The sequence below is a fragment of the Ascaphus truei genome, chromosome 7, assembly GCF_040206685.1.
Source record: "Ascaphus truei isolate aAscTru1 chromosome 7, aAscTru1.hap1, whole genome shotgun sequence".
NCBI classification, from domain to species: Eukaryota; Metazoa; Chordata; class Amphibia; order Anura; family Ascaphidae; genus Ascaphus; species Ascaphus truei.
In genome coordinates this window covers 98008985-98023575 of record NC_134489.1, presented here as the reverse complement: position 1 = coordinate 98023575, position 14591 = coordinate 98008985, and the positions used below count along the sequence as shown (strand labels likewise).

The 14591-nt window shown below is 48.9% G+C and overlaps 1 protein-coding gene across 1 annotated transcript in view; it reads right to left on the bottom strand.

The window, feature by feature from the left end:
- Positions 1-14591, bottom strand: part of ADCY10 (adenylate cyclase 10) — a 72898-nt gene that overhangs the window by 17761 nt on the left and 40546 nt on the right. The window contains exons 20-25 of the mRNA XM_075609573.1: positions 5480-5764; positions 4434-4778; positions 4133-4231; positions 3522-3704; positions 2896-2962; positions 1094-1316 (exon numbers count right to left, since the gene is read on the bottom strand). Of these exons, the coding sequence (XP_075465688.1) occupies positions 1094-1316; positions 2896-2962; positions 3522-3704; positions 4133-4231; positions 4434-4778; positions 5480-5764 (1202 nt within the window). The remainder of the gene's footprint in view (positions 1-1093; positions 1317-2895; positions 2963-3521; positions 3705-4132; positions 4232-4433; positions 4779-5479; positions 5765-14591) is intronic.

The following is a 14591-nucleotide window of genomic DNA, read 5'->3' as shown; positions in this document are numbered from 1 at the left end:
TTGAGCCACCTATGCTGAAGCAGGGGTCTCATTAAAACTTGGACTGTTGGGGGGTCTTGAGGACTGGAGTTGAGAACCCCTGGTCTAGAGGGTTAGTTATCAAAACCAAGAGTGTGACATGGCACTAGTTGGGATCCCGGAGACATGATGACTATCTTGCAGATGCCGCAGTGCATGGATGTGGACAAAAGATAACAATAAAGGCAGGGGTGGGAGGACAGAAATAAAAAAGGTTACAAGTGGCAGGGAGAGGAGGTGGCACGTGGGGTTGTTGGTCCAAAGATTCTCCTAACGAGTGGGGGTAAGGGGCAAAATCATGGGGTTTTCAGCCACTTTGGCCACTACGTCAGGTAGATTTGGGTGAAGATGAGGGGGATTACTTCACCTTTGATAGACTTGCAATGGCATGTTGGAACTTTTTACCACGGATAAAGGATGAAAATTCTAATGATAATATTATTATTATTTTTTTTAGTGAAGTATCGTTACCAGATAAATGGAAAAAGGTTTTGCTGAGATGGGGATAGTGGGTGGAATGATGATGATGATTGTGTCAAGGATATCATTCTGAGGGGAGATTTTACAAGTCTATGGCCTATATTCACTAAATGTTGCTAGGCTTCAGCACGTCTTAACTCCCATTCATTTGAATTAGGCGTGCTAAAGCCTAGAACCCTTCAGGGAATATGGGCCTATGTGTGCGGGTGATTAATCCGTTGTAGACATAGGTGGAGGATTAGAAGCAGAGCAACAGATCATATATATATATATATATATATATATATATATATATATATATATAGCACAGGCAGCATTAGGTAAGAGAATGTAAGTCAGGTGTCCATGCAAGGAGAACTGACATTGCTGGGGTGCAGCCATGAGAGTTGATTCATTGAAGTATTGGAGATGGATTGAACATGATAAGAGTCAGAAAGCTGGAACACTCTGTGGTTGCCCGATGTTAAGGTCGGAGGACCATCAGGGGTCCTTATGTATGATGATGCAAGATGTTGAGGGGACTTTGAAGAAGTTGGCGGTTGTAGTGGGGTATAGGAGCATCGTAGCTATGAAAGCGAAAAGGGTTTGAACTCACCATGTAGTTGTTGAAGAGGTACAATGCCGCAGCTGCTGTCTCCAGTAAATAATAGACAGACTTAGCAGGGTCTCTCGCCCTCATCCAGTGTCGTGCCAGAGCTGAGACCACCGACTCCAAAATCTCCGCACAGCAGCAGTCCCCTGGTGGGATGTGGGAGAGGCTCCCACCTCCCCCTTTTTGTACCAAACAGTCCAAGCGTTCCAAGAACTCCTGCTCCATCCTTAATATACAACAGCATTTTCATGGGCTTTTAGTTAATATGAGATTACAAAACACATCTTTATGACAACTACTAAAAAGGGACTAAAAAAAAAAAAAGACCATAAACCACTAGAAATTCTGCATTAACTCCATATGAATTGAAAATATTAAAGCAAATTCTCGAGCTCTTCAGAGATTAAAGTTACTACTCCATCTCTCTGTCCCTAATGCCTGGATTTATAGTATTATATTTAATCCCCAGTTGCGCTGTGCTGCGGAAGCCCCATAAATAGATGATAATAACACAAAATAAGAATGCTGATCTGGATTGCGTTCAGGTAACTGCAGGCAAATAAATAGGATCTGCAGACTCACAAATAGCTATCTACATACTTACCGTAGGTGGTTATCCATTAAGCTCCGTTATGGGTTAACGCACCAGAACAGGCAGAACTTCCCATTCAAGTCCATGGAATTAACATCCATACGGGCGCCTTAACCCCTAACAAAGCTTGATGAATCTGGGGGTCAGTTTTTGGACTTAACATTATAATATATATATATATATATATATATATATATATATATATATATATATATACACAGTTACAAGTGCTCTGTATTTCCAATGTTTTGTAAACCTACCTAATCTTTATCATGGAGTTAAACAGTGCAGAGAAATGCACGTGTGGTGCAGCAAACGCATGGAAAAAGACAAAGACACACAGAGGTAGATAGAGAAACTTACAAATGCACATGTATGCACACACACACACACACACACACACACACACACACACACACACACACACACACACACACACACACACACACACACACACACACACACACACACACACACACACACACACACACACACACACACAGAAGCCGTAACAGACATAGGGGCAGATCCTAAATTTGGGCTACTAACATGACAAATATCTAAATACAGTAGGTAACGTCCATGGGCCATGGGTTTTTTGGGTATCCACAAAGCTAAACCAACATTTGTTAGTGATCTCGTTAGCATGGGCTTAACGCTATGTGACATTAGCGCTGCTTGGCGTTAGCTGCAAATAACATGGCGTTAAGCCTATTTCACCCAAAGGCGGCGTTACGTCCATGCAGACCCTGAATAGGTGTTTAATTAAAGCAAAAAAAGAGAAGACGGGAGAGGGCCCTGTAATTAACAATACGATAGTTACATCCGACCCAGCTGTGGTCTTACACATACTGTACCCCGAGCCTGTAACAGACGTATTTCAGGGTGTAGATGTGAGTAGTACCTCCCTTAGCGCTGACCTAACTAACGTTATGGTAAATCCCTGCTGTAACTTTAACGGAGCTCTGGGGATATATATGCGCTGCTAGAGGGAACGCCTCCTTGCATATCATTAGCACGAACGTCCATTATAGTAACGCGAGGGCTCGTTACGGCTGCAAACAGCACTTAGCGCATCGTTACTGAGCTTTGAAGATCCCCGTTAGCACTTATCGAGATGCTAACTGAAGTTAATGATTCGTTAAGAAGTTAATGGACCTCTGAGGATCTGCCCCGTAATATACAAGTGAACGGATATGCAGGCTGCAGTTACCTGGGTTTTTCGGAAACGGGCGTGACCCTGTGTAGAATGGAAATCCTTGCTCTGAATGGTACCTTTCCTGAAACACAAAACAGCATAAGAAATATTCCCCCACACGGGGTTATATTCATCATGCTCCGAAAATCCTGCGAGCCCAATGGAGGAGTTCCCAACTCCAATCCCCAAAACTCCCCCCCAACAGGTCAGGTTTTTAGGATATCCCTGCTTCAGCACAGGTGGCTCAATTAGTCCCTACGTCAGCACAGGTGGCTCAATCAGTCCCTGCATCAGCACAGGTGACTCAATCAGAGCCACCTGTGCTGAAGCTGGGATATCGTTAAAAACCTGACCTGTTGGGGGGTTTCTTGCGGACTGGAGTTGAGCACCCCTGAATTAATGGATTTGCATCGGATTTGAGAAACTTGATGGAGACGTTTCTCTCATTTGGATGGCATAACCTGACCTTGACAAACAGACTCCAGCATGTGCGCATGTTAACTCCCTGAGCACACAGGAGAGAGGAGCTGGGCATGACCACTTGCTCAAGGTGAGATATAATCCTGATATGAAATAACTGGGCACAAGGAGAAGCTGCTTTGAGCGTCACCTTTCTTGATGCTATCCTGACAATGTGATACCTCTCTGGTTACTCATGGACTGCTGTCCTGCCGGCGCATCACCTTCTTCGTCACACAGAGGCAGTGGTGCTGCAAATATGTCACCGGGCTTGTCACACAGGGGTTGCTGTGCTGCAGGTCGGCTGTCTGTGCTGGCCTCCATAGGAGTCTCCGCATCGGCAACGACCAGAACGCAAAGGTCTCCTGTGACACGAGAAAGTGCCGCTTAACAGCAACATCACGGAGATGAACGCAGACATGTGCTCCTTCCATCATCCCAAGATAAATAAGTACGTGATCTGGACCACCAATCCCCGGGTCTGTGCACTGTTTCATTTTGGTTGTAGACACAACTTCCAGTGTGCACAGAGCTGTACATAAAATAATGCATTAATAAAGAACCGGGAGATCAAGGGCCTAATCTCCTAAGGAGTGCTACTCCATAAGGCACCACTCATACTGGAAGACGCGTTACAGCCCCAATTAAGTGAATGGGTGATAATTTTAAAGGGCCATATTTACTGAGTAGCACTGCCTCGTAAATGTGTCCCAAAGTGCCTTACTAAGGGTGCAGGGCTTGGTAGAGTTAGTGAGAGGAAGGTATACAGGAGGGCAGAAACTGAGGCTATTACCTGTGTGGGGCAGAGGTTTATCTGGAGGCGAGAGGTTGTCTTCACATTTGAAATGCTCTATAACGTAATTGGGGTCCTCCGGCACATCCATGTTATTTTCTGTCAAAGTTTGACATGTCTGTTAGTGGTGATACCTCCGGAGAGAGATACAGTGCACTGCATGTATCAGTCTGTTTCATGCAGTGCATAGGTTCCTGTGTTACTGCAGGGTTCTGTCTAGCTATGTGGTGCTGTGCTACTGTACATATCAGGCTGTGCAAAGCGACCTGTGTGGTTGTATATCCGTGTGTCATTGTGTTACCTGCTAGACCTTTCAGCACTGTCTCAGTGAGCTGTGCAGCTTCTGCGCTTATCTTATCATCCTGGTCTCTGGAGTTGAGCGAAGTTTCACTGAACCCGATTTCAGTGTAACTGTCCCCAGTTATCAGTGCAAGCTGGTGACCGAAGATGAAGTCTCCACCCCCGCACTTGCTGCACCTATGCGCATGGGACTCAAGGAAGGACGCACACTGGAGGTGGAGGTTTCTGCTCTGCTCACACAGCCACAGCCCGTATGCCGTCTCCTGGAGAAGTGGGGTGCAGAAGCGCATCACACGACATGACCACATATCCAGCGGGGGCCCGAGGGCCAGATGAGGAGTCCAGCCTGCACAGGGACATGTTTAACACTCACCTCCCTCGATCTCCATCTCCTCTTACTTGCTGCTTCCCATTACTCAAATTTATCTTCCAACCTCCTTCATGCCTTTCCCACTCTCCCTTGAGGTAGCAGGTCGTGTTTGGGTGAAAGATCCCAGCTTTGCTCTATGGAACCTAATATTTTTTCTACCTCCTTCCCAAAAGAACTCCTTGTAGCTCCAACACCCAAAGGTCTTCCTTGCTATATGTTGTGGAAGCCCATCCCTGATACCCCATAACATGCGGTAACAATCCATGGGAGAGCCTTTTGCAGCTATTTTCATTGGTCTTCAGACACGTGGCGAGTTTGGAGTTGGCATTCAGACTGAGAAGCTATACTTACAGGAGAGTTATGATAATGCTTTTTGGGGCCTCTATCCTCTTAAAAAAAGAACCGCGAGGTCAGCTGGACATGTACCATCGTCCACACTAGTGAATCATTGTCTCTGTGTGTCTATCTTCAGCGGCATGGTAACAAAAAATGAAACATTACTTTAACCTAGGGGTGTCAAACTCAGTCCTCAAGGGCCACCAACCGGCCTGGTTTTATGGATATCCCTGCTTCGGCACAAGTAGCTCAACCAGTGGCGTAGCTTGTAGGTGGCCATTGAAGGCTGAGTTTGACACCTTTTAAACCCACCCTGCCCTCTGTCTCTCCTGCTAACTTACCTTTCTCCCCTTCCTTGGGGGTGTCAGCTGGACAATAGCAGAGCTGGCGTTTGGTGGTGTCCTTCTGAGTCACGGTGCTTTCATCCTGCTTTTTCGCCCTCAGCGCGCATTCCAACATATTAGCTTTGACCAAGGAGCGGAGGGTCTGAGACAACTTCCACTCTGAGCCCTTGGGCAGGATGTGCATGAGTAGGACTGTGCTGAATGTCTGGCCAATCACAGCTGCACACTTCACCACCATCTGCTCTGCTGCAGTCATGTGATCCAGCTGAGCCAGGGCAATACCTAGGTGCGGGGGTTAGGGAAGGTTATTGGGAGGGGACAACTCTGGCAGGTATCATCAAACACATTGAAATTGAGTTGTTCCAAGAATGAAGTCTCCAGGCTTACATATTTATTACAATTACCAGCATTTCAATCAACTCAGTACCTTCACCAGGGCTTTAAAACCAATAAAGCCTGTAGAATACAGTTAAATACTTATTACAATCTCCAATGTAGCAATTAATTCAGAAATAAATAGGCAAATTGCTTTTGCATGACTACATGTCATTATAATAGAATGAACTGTATGTCATTTGTGAAGATAATGTCCTATCCAGGAGGTAATCTGCGCTTCACACTACATGGTACTACTGAAAATGCAGACCGTTTCCCTGAAGTACAGTACGGGCACTGAGAAAAAGTTACTATCCAGGGTGCTGAAAAGCAATGAGATTTAACACAAGCATTCTCATGTGACGGGAGTTACGCTGCTTATTGCTAGAGACGGGCGAGCCAGTGCAAATACGTTTCCCGGAATTTCCAGAGTTTGCCATTTCAAAATCCGTTCCGCCGGGGTAAAATCCGCAGACGGATTGTTACCGTTTCAATCCGCGCGGATTCAGCCCAAACCACCATTGGATACAATCCCGCTGGTGGATTTTAACAATCCATCCGCGCATTCCGCAATCCGCTGACAGATTTTAAGAATCCAATCTGCACATTCGGATTGTCGAATCCGCGGGTTGGGTTGTCAGTGTAAAAAAAAAAATTACAAATCTGCATGAGGCGAATCGCCATTTTTTTTAAATTGACCCGTGGAAATCCATGGACCAAAGGAACCGGCCAATCCGAGACGGATTCAAATCCGCAATAAAAAAAATCCGCCCGTCTCCGCTTATTATCACGACTTTCAAGTTATTTGTAAACATTTATTTCAAGTAATTTACTACTTTAAGAATGATTTTGTCTTAATCATAAGAAGTTGTAGTGCTGTTTGTCAAAGTCTCCAAAGAGTAAAACTGGGGGGGAAAAACTGGACAAAAAAGGAGTTGCACTTGATTTATAAGAGGAAAAATGTAAATTGATTTCAGTGGGATTCATTATCCTTAATAAATTTGGTGCAGTTTTATCACCGGATTTCCACTGGTTTTTCTGCTGAGACTTTAACAGATCCCTTCATTTGATCTTGTGTATTCCCACCTTTGGTAAAAAGGACTATCTAAAGAAAGATGAACGATTTTATATAGGTTTGTAGGAAGACAAAGCTGATATGCAACATCTACACAGTAAGTGTTTTCATCATGGAGGTACAATATCCAATCATTAATCACAGCGTTGTTCAGCAAAAGTTGTCTTTTTATAGAGCTGGTGTTTCTGAGGGTAAAGATGGGGGGGGGGTGGTTGGGGGTGATGAAGGGATGTGAAAACAAACTCTGAGTGTATACGGCAGTGGGGTAGGGATGTGAAAACAAACTCTGAGTGTATACGGCAGTGGGGTAGGGATGTGGAGACAAACCTCTGAGTGTATACGGCAGTGGGGTGAAGGGATGTGGAGACAAACCTCTGAGTGTATACGGCAGTGGGGTAGGGATGTGGAGACAAACCTCTGAGTGTATACGGCAGTGGGGTAGGGATGTGGAGACAAACCTCTGAGTGTATACGGCAGTGGGGTAGGGATGTGGAGACAAACCTCTGAGTGTATACGGCAGTGGGGTAGGGATGTGGAGACAAACCTCTGAGTGTATACGGCAGTGGGGTGAAGGGATGTGGAGACAAACCTCTGAGTGTATACGGCAGTGGGGTAGGGGTGTGGAAACAAACCTCTGAGTGTATACGGCAGTGGGGTGAAGGGATGTGGAGACAAACCTCTGAGTGTATACGGCAGTGGGGTAGGGATGTGGAGACAAACCTCTAAATGTATACGGCAGTGGGGTGAAGGGATGTGGAGACAAACCTCTGAGTGTATACGGCAGTGGGGTAGGGATGTGGAGACAAACCTCTGAGTGTATACGGCAGTGGGTTGAAGGGATGTGGAGACAAACCTCTGAGTGTATACGGCAGTGGGGTAGGGATGTGGAGACAAACCTCTAAGTGTATACGGCAGTGGGGTAGGGATGTGGAGACAAACCTCTGAGTGTATATGGAAGTGGGGTGAAGGGAAGGGGAGACAAACCTCTGAGCGTATACGGCAGTGGGATGAAGGGATGTGGAGACAAACCTCTGAGTGTATACGGCAGTGGGGTAGGGATGTGGAGACAAACCTCTGAGTGTATACGGCAGTGGCGTAGGGATGTGGAGACAAACCTCTGAGTGTATACGGCACTGGGGTAGGGATGTGGAGACAAACCTCTGAGTGTATACGGCAGTGTGGTGAAGGGATGTGGAAACAAACCTCTGAGTGTATACGGCACTGGGGTAGGGATGTGGAGACAAACCTCTGAGTGTATACGGCAGTGGCGTAGGGATGTGGAGACAAACCTCTGAGTGTATACGGCAGTGGGGTGAAGGGATGTGGAGACAAACCTCTGAGTGTATACGGCAGTGGGGTAGGGATGTGGAGACAAACCTCTGAGCGTATACGGCAGTGGGGTGAAGGGATGTGGAGACAAACCTCTGAGTGTATACGGCAGTGGGGTAGGGATGTGGAGACAAACCTCTGAGTGTATACGGCAGTGGGATAGGGATGTGGAGACAAACCTCTGAGTATATACGGCAGTGGGGTGAAGGGATGTGGAGACAAACCTCTGAGTGTATACGGCAGTGGGGTGAAGGGATGTGGAGACAAACCTCTGAGTGTATACGGCAGTGGGGTAGGGATGTGGAGACAAACCTCTGAGTGTATACGGCAGTGGGGTAGGGATGTGGAGACAAACCTCTGAGTGTATACGGCAGTGGGGTGAAGGGATGTGGAAACAAACCTCTAAGTGTACACGGCAGTGGGGTGAAGGGATGTGGAGACAAACCTCTAAGTGTATACGGCAGTGGGGTAGGGGTGTGGAAACAAACCTCTAAGTGTATACGGCAGTGGGGTAGGGATGTGGAGACAAACCTCTGAGTGTATACGGCAGTGGGGTGAAGGGATGTGGAGACAAACCTCTGAGTGTATACGGCAGTGGGGCAGTGGGGTGAAGGGATGTGGAGACAAACCTCTGAGAGTATACGGCAGTGGGGTAGGGATGTGGAGACAAACCTCTGAGCGTATACGGCAGTGGGGTAGGGATGTGGAGACAAACCTCTGAGCGTATACGGCAGTGGGGTAGGGATGTGGAGACAAACCTCTGAGTGTATACGGCAGTGGGGTAGGGATGTGGAGACAAACCTCTGAGTGTATACGGCAGTGGGGTAGGGATGTGGAGACAAACCTCTGAGTGTATACGGCAGTGGTGAAGGGATGTGGAGACAAACCTCTGAGTGTATACGGCAGTGGGGTAGGGATGTGGAGACAAACCTCTGAGTGTATACGGCAGTGGGGTGAAGGGATGTGGAAACAAACCTCTGAGTGTATACGGCAGTAGGATGAAGGGATGTGGAGACAAACCTCTGAGTGTATACGGCAGTGGGGTGAAGGGATGTGGAGACAAACCTCTGAGTGTATACGGCAGATGGATGAAGGGATGTGGAGACAAACCTCTGAGTGTATACGGCAGTGGGGTAGGGATGTGGAGACAAACCTCTGAGTGTATACGGCAGTGGTGAAGGGATGTGGAGACAAACCTCTGAGTGTATACGGCAGTGGGGTAGGGATGTGGAGACAAACCTCTGAGCGTATACGGCAGTGGGGTAGGGATGTGGAGACAAACCTCTGAGTGTATACGGCAGTGGGGTAGGGATGTGGAGACAAACCTCTGAGTGTATACGGCAGTGGTGAAGGGATGTGGAGACAAACCTCTGAGTGTATACGGCAGTGGGGTGAAGGGATGTTGAGACAAACCTCTGAGTGTATACGGCAGTGGGGTGAAGGGATGTTGAGACAAACCTCTGAGTGTATACGGCAGATGGATGAAGGGATGTGGAGACAAACCTCTGAGTGTATACGGCAGTGGGGTGAAGGGATGTGGAGACAAACCTCTGGGTGTATACGGCAGTGGGGTAGGGATGTGGAGACAAACCTCTGAGTGTATACGGCAGTGGGGTGAAGGGATGTGGAGACAAACCTCTGAGTGTATACGGCAGTGGGGTAGGTATGTGGAGACAAACCTCTAAGTGTATACGGCAGTGGGGTGAAGGGATGTGGAGACAAAACTCTGAGTGTATACGGCAGTAGGGTGAAGGGATGTGGAGACAAACCTCTGAGTGTATACGGCAGTGGGGTAGGTATGTGGAGACAAACCTCTAAGTGTATACGGCAGTGGGGTAGGGATGTGGAGACAAACCTCTGAGTGTATACGGCAGTAGGGTGAAGGGATGTGGAGACAAACCTCTGAGTGTATACGGCAGTGGGGTAGGGATGTGGAGACAAACCTCTGAGTGTATACGGCAGTGGGGTAGAGATGTGGAGACAAACCTCTGAGTGTATACGGCAGTGGGGTGAAGGGATGTGGAGACAAACCTCTGAGTGTATACGGCAGTGGGGTAGGGATGTGGAGACAAACCTCTGAGTGTATACGGCAGTGGGGTAGGGATGTGGAGACAAACCTCTGAGTGTATACGGCAGTGGGGTGAAGGGATGTGGAGACAAACCTCTGAGTGTATACGGCAGTGGGGTGAAGGGATGTGGAGACAAACCTCTGAGCGTATACGGCAGTGGGGTGAAGGGATGTGGAGACAAACCTCTGAGCGTATACGGCAGTGGGGTGAAGGGATGTGGAGACAAACCTCTGAGTGTATACGGCAGTGGGGTGAAGGGATGTGGAGACAAACCTCTGAGTGTATACGGCAGTGGGGTGAAGGGATGTGGAGACAAACCTCTGAGTGTATACGGCAGTGGGGTAGGGATGTAGAGACAAACCTCTGAGTGTATACGGCAGTGGGGTAGGGATGTGGAGACAAAACTCTGAGTGTATACGGCAGTAGGGTGAAGGGATGTGGAGACAAACCTCTGAGTGTATACGGCAGTGGGGTAGGGATGTGGAGACAAACCTCTGAGTGTATACGGCAGTGGGGTAGGGATGTGGAGAGAAACCTCTGAGTGTATACGGCAGTGGGTAGGGATGTGGAGACAAACCTCTGAGTGTATAAGGCAGTGGGGTGAAGGGATGTGGAGACAAACCTCTAAGTGTATACGGCAGTGGGTTAGGGATGTGGAGACAAACCTCTGAGTGTATACGGCAGTGGGGTGAAGGGATGTGGAGACAAACCTCTGAGTGTATACGGCAGTGGGGTGAAGGGATGTGGAGACAAACCTCTGAGTGTATACGGCAGTGGGGTGAAGGGATGTGGAGACAAACCTCTGAGAGTATACGGCAGTGGGGTGAAGGGATGTGGAGACAAACCTCTGAGTGTATACGGCAGTGGGGTGAAGGGATGTGGAGACAAACCTCTAAGTGTATACGGCAGTGGGGTAGGGATGTGGAGACAAACCTCTGAGTGTATACGGTAGTGGGGTAGGGATGTGGAGACAAACCTCTGAGTGTATACGGCAGTGGGGTAGGGATGTGGAAACAAACCTCTGAGTGTATACGGCAGTGGGGTGAAGGGATGTGGAAACAAACCTCTGAGTGTATACGGCAGTGGGGTAGGGATGTGGAGACAAACCTCTGAGTGTATACGGCAGTGGGGTGAAGGGATGTGGAGACAAACCTCTGAGCGTATACGGCAGTGGGGTGAAGGGATGTGGAGACAAACCTCTGAGTGTATACGGCAGTGGGGTAGGGATGTGGAGACAAACCTCTGAGCGTATACGGCAGCGGGGTAGGGATGTGGAGACAAACCTCTGAGCGTATACGGCAGTGGGGTAGGGATGTGGAGACAAACCTCTGAGTGTATACGGCAGTGGGGTGAAGGGATGTGGAGACAAACCTCTGAGTGTATACGGCAGTGGGGTGAAGGGATGTGGAGACAAACCTCTGAGTGTATACGGCAGTGGGGTGAAGGGATGTGGAGACAAACCTCTGAGCGTATACGGCAGTGGGGTGAAGGGATGTGGAGACAAACCTCTGAGCGTATACAGCAGTGGGGTGAAGGGATGTGGAGACAAACCTCTGAGTGTATACGGCAGTGGGGTGAAGGGATGTGGAGACAAACCTCTGAGTGTATACGGCAGTGGGGTGAAGGGATGTGGAGACAAACCTCTGAGTGTATACGGCAGTGGGGTGAAGGGATGTGGAGACAAACCTCTGAGTGTATACGGCAGTGGGGTAGGGATGTAGAGACAAACCTCTGAGTGTATACGGCAGTGGGGTAGGGATGTGGAGACAAAACTCTGAGTGTATACGGCAGTAGGGTGAAGGGATGTGGAGACAAACCTCTGAGTGTATACGGCAGTGGGGTAGGGATGTGGAGACAAACCTCTGAGTGTATACGGCAGTGGGGTAGGGATGTGGAGAGAAACCTCTGAGTGTATACGGCAGTGGGTAGGGATGTGGAGACAAACCTCTGAGTGTATAAGGCAGTGGGGTGAAGGGATGTGGAGACAAACCTCTAAGTGTATACGGCAGTGGGTTAGGGATGTGGAGACAAACCTCTGAGTGTATACGGCAGTGGGGTGAAGGGATGTGGAGACAAACCTCTGAGTGTATACGGCAGTGGGGTGAAGGGATGTGGAGACAAACCTCTGAGTGTATACGGCAGTGGGGTGAAGGGATGTGGAGACAAACCTCTGAGTGTATACGGCAGTGGGGTGAAGGGATGTGGAGACAAACCTCTGAGTGTATACGGCAGTGGGGTGAAGGGATGTGGAGACAAACCTCTAAGTGTATACGGCAGTGGGGTAGGGATGTGGAGACAAACCTCTGAGTGTATACGGTAGTGGGGTAGGGATGTGGAGACAAACCTCTGAGTGTATACGGCAGTGGGGTAGGGATGTGGAAACAAACCTCTGAGTGTATACGGCAGTGGGGTGAAGGGATGTGAAAACAAACCTCTGAGTGTATACGGCAGTGGGGTAGGGATGTGGAGACAAACCTCTGAGTGTATACGGCAGTGGGGTGAAGGGATGTGGAGACAAACCTCTGAGTGTATACGGCAGTAGGGTGAAGGGATGTGGAGACAAACCTCTGAGCGTATACGGCAGTGGGGTAGGGATGTGGAAACAAACCTCTGAGTGTATACGGCAGTGGGGTGAAGGGATGTGGAGACAAACCTCTGAGTGTATACGGCAGTGGGGTGAAGGGATGTGGAGACAAACCTCTGAATTTATACGGCAGTGGGATGAAGGGATGTGGAGACAAACCTCTGAGTGTATACGGCAGTGGGGTGAAGGGATGTGGAGACAAACCTCTGAGTGTATACGGCAGTGGGGTGAAGGGATGTGGAGACAAACCTCTGAGTGTATACGGCAGTGGGGTGAAGGGATGTGGAGACAAACCTCTGAGTGTATACGGCAGTGGGGTGAAGGGATGTGGAGACAAACCTCTGAGTGTATACGGCAGTGGGGTAGGGATGTGGAGACAAACCTCCGAGTGTATACGGCAGTGGGGTAGGGATGTGGAGACAAACCTCTGAGTGTATACGGCAGTGGGGTAGGGATGTGGAGACAAACCTCTGAGTGTATACGGCAGTGGGGTGAAGGGATGTGGAGACAAACCTCCGAGTGTATACGGCAGTGGGGTAGGGATGTGGAGACAAACCTCTGAGTGTATACGGCAGTGGGGTAGGGATGTGGAGACAAACCTCTGAGTGTATACGGCAGTGGGGTGAAGGGATGTGGAGACAAACCTCTGAGTGTATACGGCAGTGGGGTGAAGGGATGTGGAGACAAACCTCCGAGTGTATACGGCAGTGGGGTGAAGGGATGTGGAGACAAACCTCTGAGTGTATACGGCAGTGGGGTAGGGATGTGGAGACAAACCTCTGAGTGTATACGGCAGTGGGGTAGGGATGTGGAGACAAACCTCTGAGCGTATACGGCAGTGGGGTGAAGGGATGTGGAGACAAACCTCTGAGTGTATACGGCAGTGGGGTGAAGGGATGTGGAGACAAACCTCTGAGTGTATACGGCAGTGGGGTGAAGGGATGTGGAAACAAACCTCTGAGTGTATACGGCAGTGGGGTGAAGGGATGTGGAGACAAACCTCTGAGTGTATACGGCAGTGGGGTGAAGGGATGTGGAGACAAACCTCTGAGTGTATACGGCAGTGGGGTGAAGGGATGTGGAGACAAACCTCTGAGTGTATACGGCAGTGGGGTGAAGGGATGTGGAAACAAACCTCTGAGTGTATACGGCAGTGGGGTGAAGGGATGTGGAGACAAACCTCTGAGTGTATACGGCAGTGGGGTAGGGATGTGGAGACAAACCTCTGAGTGTATACGGCAGTGGGGTGAAGGGATGTGGAAACAAACCTCTGAGTGTATACGGCAGTGGGGTGAAGGGATGTGGAGACAAACCTCTGAGTGTATACGGCAGTGGGGTAAGGATGTGGAGACAAACCTCTAAGTGTATACGGCAGTGGGGTTTGGGATGTGGAGACAAACCTCTGAGTGTATACGGCAGTGGGGTTTGGGATGTGGAGACAAACCTCTGAGTGTATACGGCAGCGGGGTAGGGATGTGGAGACAAACCTCTGAGTGTATACGGCAGTGGGGTAAGGATGTGGAGACAAACCTCTAAGTGTATACGGCAGTGGGGTTTGGGATGTGGAGACAAACCTCTGAGCGTATACGGCAGTGGGGTAGGGATGTGGAGACAAACCTCTGAGCGTATACGACAGTGGGGTAGGGATGTGGAGACAAACCTCTGAGCGTATACGAC